The 9649-nt window shown below is 31.7% G+C and overlaps 1 protein-coding gene across 1 annotated transcript; it reads left to right on the top strand.

The window, feature by feature from the left end:
- The first annotated feature begins 8511 nt into the window (after window positions 1-8511).
- On the top strand, window positions 8512-9312 carry LOC121249134. Its single transcript, XM_041147824.1, has 2 exons — window positions 8512-8837; window positions 8999-9312. Exons 1-2 carry the CDS (start codon window positions 8580-8582, stop codon window positions 9185-9187), a joined length of 447 nt encoding a protein of 148 aa, XP_041003758.1. The 5' UTR covers window positions 8512-8579; the 3' UTR covers window positions 9188-9312.
- Window positions 9313-9649: the final 337 nt, after the last annotated feature.

The following is a 9649-nucleotide window of genomic DNA, read 5'->3' as shown; positions in this document are numbered from 1 at the left end:
AAAAAAAAAAAAAAAAGAGAAAGAGACCAAGACGTCCATACTTTCTTTTGTTTTTAGACTTTTTCTGTTTTATGATTTTCACGAGACATCTTCCTGGATTTGATGGTTTGATTGGTAGTAGTTATTGAATTTCTCTGTTTTCATGCTTCAATGCTTATGCTTGTACTTCTTATTTCTTTCTGTTTGTTTCCGATCCATTAATTGTATTCATTTGCTCTCTCTTACGAAAGATTATATATTTCCTTTATGTGTATTAAAGACATACATTTCAGTGCTTGCTAATATTCAACCAATATTTTTTTTTTTTAATGGTTGCTTAGGAAACTCCTCCACTTGAGTTGGCATGGATTCTGACACAGAGCTCTCAGATATATAACGAGTTTGTTGATGTAAGACTTGATAATGATGAAGATATAACAATGACATTGAAGAATCCAATGTTGGAATGTCATTTTCATATGAGGAAGGGGTTCGGTCTTACCATATGAAGTATGTTTAAGCATACGGGATTTGGGGTGCTTAGAAGGAATTCATGATAAGGAGACGATGGGAAGTTCAAATAGTTTATGTTGGTATGTGCACGAAAAGGCTTATCGAAGAGTCAGGCTACCAAAATTCTCAAGCCAAGACCAACTGAGAAGATAGGGTGTAAAACTAGGATTAATACGACTTTAATTGATAAAGGTGGTTTTACCTTGTCTGGTGTAATATTGAAGCACACACATGTCTGTAGTCCTGGAAATATAAGAATTTTTAGATGTTTTAAGAAGGTATATGTTCGTGTGGCAAAGAGACTTGAAATTAATGTTGAGGCAGGAATACGCATGGAAAAGAATTTCAAGTCTCTAGTTGTTGAAGCAGGGGGACACAAGAATGTACTATTTGGGAAAAAGGCGTGTTGAAACTATATTGACAAAGTAAGTCAGCTTCGTCTCGGGGTTGGGGTGCTGAAGCGCTTTGTAATTATTTCAGAGAAATGCAAAGTTCGAATCCAGATTTTTTTCTACAAGATGGATGTGGACACTGATCTGAGGTTAAGGAATGTCTTTTGGGCAGACGCTCGAAGTAGAGCTGCGTATTATTCATTTGGAAATGTGATTACTTTTGATACAACGTACCTGACAAATACCTATAAGATGTCATTTGCATCGTTTGTGGGTGTAAACTACTATGGTCAGTCAATCCTATTTGGTTATGGGTTGATATCCAACAAGGACGCGCAAACTTTTGAGTGGTTATTTGAATCATGGTTGAAGTGTATGAATGACCAACTACCAAATGCAATAAGTACAGACCAAGATAAGGCAATGCAAATTGCAATTGTGAGGGTATTTCTGAGGTCTAGACATCTGTAACACCCTGCTCCTCAATTTTAAGAATAAAATTACTTTTAGAAATTCTCAAGGAAGCTAGAGTTCTACTACTGAACTTGACTTAAATTTTTTTTTTTCTAAAGGAAGCGCCAAGTACAAAGATTCCTTATAATAAATAGAGTCGTTTTGTATTAAAATACAAAAATTATAAATGAGAGTGCACAGAAAAATTTATTAAAATTTCTCAAAATATGTGCCATAAAAATCTTAACTTAAAATTTCTGTATATGATCTAGGCCATTGTCACGCCTCCTTGGACTAAATCTCGTCCTCTAGCATCATAAATATTCTCACTTGGAGTGGTTTAAAAACATAAAAAAAAAAAAAAAAAAAACTAAAATAAGTCGATGACTCAGTAAGAAACCCATAATAACATAAGCATATTTAACATAAGATTTTTCATAAAAGTTTTCATTCTAAGAACTTAAAATCATGACTGATTATACTGATGCTTATGCTATGCATGACTGATTTATATGAATTAATTGACTGATTTGATTTATCTGACTGATTTGACTTATCTAGCTTATTTGGTTGGCCGACACACTTAACTCTGTGTGCAAGGTTGTGCACTAACTTCCACTGTTGCAGCAAAGGAAGCCAACTGTGTAGTACTACGGTGGATCATGCTTGAGTCCACAGCTTGCACACCCACCCTAAAGCTGCATTGGTACCATGCATTTAAATGACCATCTGATTAACTATTCTAAGTTTATCTTACACTTAATCTTATGAAAGCTTATGTGTTTTATGCAACGTGAAATGCATGAGATGCATAATATATACATAACTATAATATACGGAATGAAACATGATGAATGATGTATTTACAAATATCATGACATGTGTGGTACATAAACATTGGTTTCGAAAGAATTGGCTTTAATAATAATATACATAACTAATTAACGTATGCTAATTCTAATTTATGATCAAGCTACTTACCTTGTAAGGTTTCTTTCTAATATTTTTGACACAAAATCGATCACAGTGCTGAACTAGGAGATTTATGATTTTTTTCAAATAACATGCGAAATGAAAATATTTATAAAGAGATTTGAGAGAGGGTGACAACCAGTTTGAGTTGGACTCAGTTAATACATGTAGTGACACTAATCTGCTGAACACTAAATCGTAATCATCTAAAAAAAGAGTTTGAATTTAAAAACATGACCTAGTAGTTCATTCAATGTAGGATTGGTAATGACTGAGACTGCGTAAGTGACTTCAATCAATGATGATTTTAAATTGAAATAAACGTATAATGACCGATATTTAAATTCTAAAAGAAATATAACTCATTCAATAAATAATAAATGGGATTTAACCTAGTTATTGAGTCTAATTAAAATTCCTAATCAACCTTAGTAATTTATCGTTCATGAGCTTATCCAATATGTCTCATTGAATATAATTTAGGCCTAATAAAAATTATAAATATTCCAACCTTAGAATTATTGAGCTGGGTCGTTACAACATCGCTTCTGCTTCTGGCACACCATGAAAAAACTTTCCGAGAAGTTTGCCAATATGAGGAGATCAAAAGTACTCTACGAAAGTGTGTATGAATCTTTAAGTGAGCAAAAGTTTGAATAAAGTTGGTGTGATTTGATTGATACTCATCTTCATGAGAATGCATGGTTGGGATCTCTACATATAATAGACCTTTTTGGGTGCTGGCGTATGTTAAAGACACATTTTGGGCTGGAATGTTAACTACACAAGTGAGTAAAAGCATAAATATATTTTTCGATGACTACGTTAATTTCAAGACCAAACTGAAACAATTTGTAGATCATTACGATTTAGCCCTTAGGAGAAAAGTAGATAATGAAGCTCTTACTGACTTTGCATCATTTAACACTTAGATTCCTTGCATCAGTCACTATCTTATTGAGAAGTAGTTTCAAAAAGCATACACAATTGTAAAATTCAAAGAAGTGCAAGACAAATTCCAAGGATTTCTGTATTTAACTACTTCGTTTTGGGGATGCAATGGCTCAAAATATACTTGTATAGTTGCCGGTGAGGTTAAAGTGAGTTATGAAGTTATAAAACATGCAAACTTCATCGTCTCGCTAGATGAAGATCCCTTGGAGGTTGCGTGCAATTGCAAGTTGTTTGAGTTTAGAGGTATATTATGCAGACACACTCTTCATATCCTGGCTCAGTTTTCCAAGAGTATTATACTATCATCAAAATACATCTTATAAAGGATATAAAATGAAAATACACTTTTGTCAAAAGTAGTTATGAGGCGAAGAACAATCCCGAGGGACAAAGGTATATAGGATCCTAAATCGCTTCTACAAATTGTGTTCGAATGCTACAAAGATTGAGAAAAGTTGTGCCAAATTGATAAATTTGCTAGAGTAGCTGAAGCAATAGTATCCTGAAGATGATTCAAGGTGTAGTAGCAACATGACTGATCTAGCTACATCCATGGAGGGCACGACAAGTAAAGTTCTTAATCCGTTGGTAGTTCAGAGCAAATGAAGACCACAATCAAAGACAAAAGTGCACCCCGTTGAAAAGACTCTTAAAAAATAAAAAAGCGGAAACATAAGTGTTCCATTTTGTTCCTAATTATTTTGGGTCAAGTCGTTTAATAACTGATAACCGAGTAGAAATCATCCACTGCCCCACAAACTCCTCTGAAACGATATTGTTTATTTTTTATTGGAATTTTACACTAGTCCAAAACCCCTCTCCCACTTGCACACACCATCTAACCTCTCCAATAACACCATTGAAAATAAAAACATTACTATGAATAGAAATATCGCAAGCCCATTGCTCACGATAAACAGTCGCCTATAACCATTTGAATGCTTGAATAACAGTTATTTTTCACGCAAACAAACTTTCTGGAATTTATTTTTTTGACAGATTAGTGATTAGAAAATTCTAAGGTTGAAATTACCCTCTCTGATTAGAAGATCCCCAAGTCTCTTCTTAGGCAAGTCAGGCTTAGAATCTATGAATATCTATTATGCGCGTGAATATGGAAGTCCTAGTCCATCGTACAACCATCATTGAGGAGGGACAAGATAAGGTAGAATCTAAGAGAGGAAGTGAAGTCAGACACGTAAAGAAAAATGGATAAGTGACATAAAGCTGACATTGCTCACCAACAGCCCCCAAGGCCTCAATAAAGGGAGATCTGTGATCTTATCTGAGAGAGACTTTTGGGCGACTCATGCTGGATTACTCAGATAACTTCTTCAGCCTCAACCATTATACTGTAAGATATGAAAAATTATGAGACTGTAAAATACACCCTTTTATAGTGGCTTTGGTCCTTGTAAAATACAACCCGTGAATGTAGACTTTTACGTCGAATTACGTAAATCTGTGTGCATCTCTTTTTAGTTATAGTTTATCATTTATTTTCATAGATGTATGTATGAGTACCATATCGCCTCCCAAACTGCTATTGTGGGCTATCGACTACTCTATTCGGCCCGAATCTCTTCCATAGGTCGGGAGTACTCTTTCTTCTCCGACTTGTTTATGCTATTGTACACATTAACAGGATGATTTTGAGGTCTTTCAACTAAAATTTAGCTTGCTATGATTTATGCCGATTGTGATGCCAATGTAAAAAGGAAATACTCTGATAAATTAAAAGAAAATGGGAAACAATTAGATAATACAGAAGCAAATTACGTCGATTAATATTTGCTTGGAGAAGAAATCGGTGCAAAGAAAAACAAAATAAAGATATAGAAATTAACAAAAACACGAGCAGTGGAGGCATACTTCCCGGGTGCATTTTTTTTTTTTTTTTTAGAGATAATATTTGTAATTATAAAATGTGTAAGCGTTGCATATTTATTTTTAAAAAATGAGTAAATATAAAATTTATATAAAAATATTAATTTTTAATAGATCACACTCTTTTGCAACCCTTACACAACCTACTATTATATCTGAAATAATTATTTTTTTAGATAAATTTTGAGTGATGTTAGATTGTCGCTTTAAGTAGTCGGGTGGGTTTGAAGTGTGACCAAGAACCATGGAGTCGATGATTCTTAAGGCACATGAGTAGTACCATTAGGTCAGAAGGTCATTAGCCAATACGGCAATACTAGTACATTTTACAAACAAAGAGATACGTACTCCACATGCTTACCCGTCTGCGGCGGGCTGCTTATACTTAAATGGGAAATTACTTATAGCATTCTTATTGGATTGGTTAAATATATCTTTAAATTTTAGTTAATATCATATAAATTTATATTTGTCTATTTTATTTAAATTCAATTCCTACATTAGATTATTTATTTACTCTATATATAATAATAAAATATTATTATTTTAATAATTAATTAATTTATTTATTTTTATCACATTTTGTAGTTCTACCAATTAAATGTTAATAATAATTATATTTCAATTAAATTAATATTAAAAAAAGTATTATTAAATTTTAATAATAATTATATTCTAATTAAATTAATATTAAGAAAGTATTATTAAATGTTAATAATAATTATATTCTAAATGTTAAATATTAATTATATTCTAATTAATTTAATTTGTTTGCTTGGAGTGAGAAACTAATATTTTAATGTTTGATGAAGCAATTGTAGTTAGCTATATTTGGTGAAGCACTGTAACTGAAATCCAAATTGTTTTAGAGATACCCAATCCAATGTGAAATTTTTTTAACATAGATTATCTAAATTTTAGTCATCCTTCAACTTTGACCAAGCTAATAAGGACGCTCTTAATGAAAACATAACATATGTACAATAGCCTCATCATTTGCTAGTGACTACTCACAACATAATATTATATATATATATAGTAATGCTACGTGAATTGTGTAAGTATCGCACATTCTTTTTTAAAAAGATTGAGATCTGTTATTAAAAAATTATTTTTTTGTAGGTCACATATTTACTTTTTTTTAAAAAGAGGGCATGGTACTTGCATATTTTATAACTATAAATATCATTTATTTCTATATATATATGGACAATGTTAGGGTGATTATCAAATGTGCACTCCGAATATGCACACCAGTGTAATTACAATTTTTTTTTTCTTTTCCTTTTAAACATTTTTTAAACATTTTTAATCATTAAGAAAAAAATTACACAAATTTACTAGTAGTCACATTTTTAACCATCAAGTAAAAAAATACAAGGGGTAGCATATTTGGAGTGCACATTTGGTGTGCACTCGAGCATTTTTCTATAAATATATATATATATATTATAAATCTATTTACAAATTATTTTATATATTCAAAACAATATTGAAATTGACTTTACAATGATTAAAAATATCTTGGATGTTTTAATTATTATAAGAGAAATCTTTGATGTACAAAAATGAACTTAAAAATTAATATGGCTTGATTTGATTTATACGTCAATTATAAAACTTATTTTAATCTAAAGCATATTTGAGGTGTCAGTTTATAAATTTATTTTTATAAGATTTCTTTTCGTGTGTACTATTTTTTTGTTTATAGCTATATTAGGTAGCATCGAAAGTGGTGTGATAATGTGATTCTTATCAACTTTGCAAGCAGTAAAGTGTCCGAGTATAAGATAAATTGAAATTGGCAGCTTAACGTAGGAGCTGACCAAGCCTTTGTATTTACAGAGTGATGTATATACATTCAAAAGAAAGGAATTTGTTACAATCTTATCAGATTTACATTTATTGTTATCTATCTTTGAAATACAAATTTAAATAAAAGAATCATGATCTTGAATATGATCGTCTAGAGTGCTTGTATTTGACTGCGCTTTTGGTGCAGATACATTGTGAGTTTGTTGAGTGTTTGTAGAAGATGCATGAGGCTTGGATTCAAACGTGGATAACAGCTTAACATAAAGGTCACTTCCAAGAGATTTTAAGGCCTGGTTTGGATGGCAAAGTCCTCCTAGGTCATTCAATTTCATCTTATCTTATCTCAATATCCAAACACCACAAATATAAATACTCTTCAATTTTAAATGTTTAATTTTTCATCTAATCATTATTTCATTACAATTTTTCCAAACTTTTAAACAAAATACAAAAAGAGAACTGCTACATACACAAAAAGATTACACCAAGTAAACTTACAAACTGATGTGGTTTCATGAGATTCGTTAGATCTACTTTACAATAAAAGTAACTTTACAATTTGACGTACTACATCAAACCAAATTAATTTGTGGTTTTACTTTTGTATAATCTCTTTGTTTCTAAAGTATTTTTCATACAAAAAATAATGCAAAATTTTCAAATTCTAAAATAAAAATAATATTAAAAAATAATATTTTAAAAATATTTTAACTTTATAATATTTTTATTCAATTTTTTCTCTCTCATTTTTCAAAATCCCATAAAACATATTAACACAAATATTTCTCTACTATTACAGATCATCTCATCTTATTTCACTATCCAAACGAGGCTAAACACAAGCCCACAAGCCTATCTCTCTCTATATGTTTCAAAAAAAAAAGTACTCCTATGGGTCCCGAATTCGGGACCCAAAAAGTGTCCCGAATAGTGTAATTTTTTTTCTTCTTTTTTTCTTTTTTTTCATGTATTTTTTTAATCATCATAAACATTTTTTAAAAAAAATAAAAAATTCACAACATCATTAAAAAATATTTTTTTAATCATTCGGTAAAAAAAAAAAAAAAATCTCATTCGGGACATTTTTTGGATCCCGAATTCATTTCTCAAAAAAAAAAAAAAGGCCTATCTCTATCAATGCAACCCACCTTAACAAATTTAAATATTAAACATAAAAAAATGAATATATATATATATATATGGAATAAATATAGATAGAAGTTATTGTTGGGAGCAACCAATTTGTACACATGATGTGGCATCATCTAAACCACACATGTCCCAAGTCTAAAATAAAAAATTAGAGAACTAAAAGCAGCCATGTAGTGAGTGCAAAGTATGCACTGCTACAGTGACTTCTCTCTAGCATTACTCTATATATATTGATATTGGTATAAATAAATCCCATGCACAGGAGAAAACAGTACAACCACTAAGACTAATACCACCAAATTAATTAGATGGTTCGATTTCAAAGTTTGTGGACAAGGACAACCCATGCTACGCATGCAATTATCATCAAGGCGAATAACAAAACAATATATATGTAGAGGAAATTGAGTGGCCTGGAAAACAAAAAGGTAGCAGCATATCAAGATCGAGATCAGATCAGGGATGGGTGTGGTAGAGGCATCAAAGGGTGTAGTTGGGGATATAAGGAGGAGGTTTGGAGGAATAAAGGAGAGGGTGCTAGAGAAAATGGCGGCCGCTGCAGTTCCAGCTGATGCTTTGGACAACGCACGCCACTTGTTGGAGACGACAGTTAGGGATGTCACAGTGGCGGCTCAGGGCCTCACCAAGGATGCCTTGCACCGCGTAAAGACACAGCTTGTCGATGTTCTGCCCTCCCTGTCCCCGGCCATCACCACTAAGGTCTCTCTCTAAAAATAATCATGATCTTAGTTTACTAATGTTTATATGTTTTTCAACTTAACTATTTGTGTTGGGTTATATCTATTTCCAACATATACAGGAAATGAAAAACAAATGTATAATATATATCTCATTCTTATATAATAATTAGCAATGAACAGATGGTGGATGAGGCAGACAAAGAAGCAAATAGAGATGAGAATGCAGAGTCTGAAAGGGGAGAGGAAGAAAGTAATGATCATGATCAACCACCAAGACAGGACGACGACGACGATAGTACTCATGGCAAGGCCCCATTCATTTCACCTGCGTCCTCTTTGTTTCTTAACATACCATTATCTAGACTATGAATGATCAGCATTATTAAGTTAACGAGCATTGTCCAAGTTGACTCAGCCAAGCTGAGGAGCAACTTTTCTCTACTTTTTTCCCTGCAACTAATATTAATGGAAAGGAAAATGCTCATTTTCTCATAGATTTTTTTCTTCTCTCTTTCTTATGTAGTCACGGAGTCTTTTTTTTTTTTTTTTTTATAAGTAAATTATGTAGTCACAGAGTCTTATATAGATATGGATGTGATTTTGCATGTTATATATACATGTATATGTGTGTCCAAAAGAAAAGAAGATATGCTATATATCCAGGACCAGCATGCCTGGTTCCTTCCTCTCGGTTATTTACTTGTCTCATTTGTTTTCACATATGAGATGAGTCGAGATTAAAGGTAAAAGTTGAATAAAATATTGTTAGAATATATTTTTTTATCTTATTTTTGTTTTGAGATTTGAAAAAGTTGAATTGTTTATTTTATT

The sequence above is a fragment of the Juglans microcarpa x Juglans regia genome, chromosome 1D (genome assembly GCF_004785595.1).
Source record: "Juglans microcarpa x Juglans regia isolate MS1-56 chromosome 1D, Jm3101_v1.0, whole genome shotgun sequence".
Taxonomy (NCBI): Eukaryota; Viridiplantae; Streptophyta; class Magnoliopsida; order Fagales; family Juglandaceae; genus Juglans; species Juglans microcarpa x Juglans regia.
This window is presented reverse-complemented; position numbering and strand designations above follow the sequence as displayed.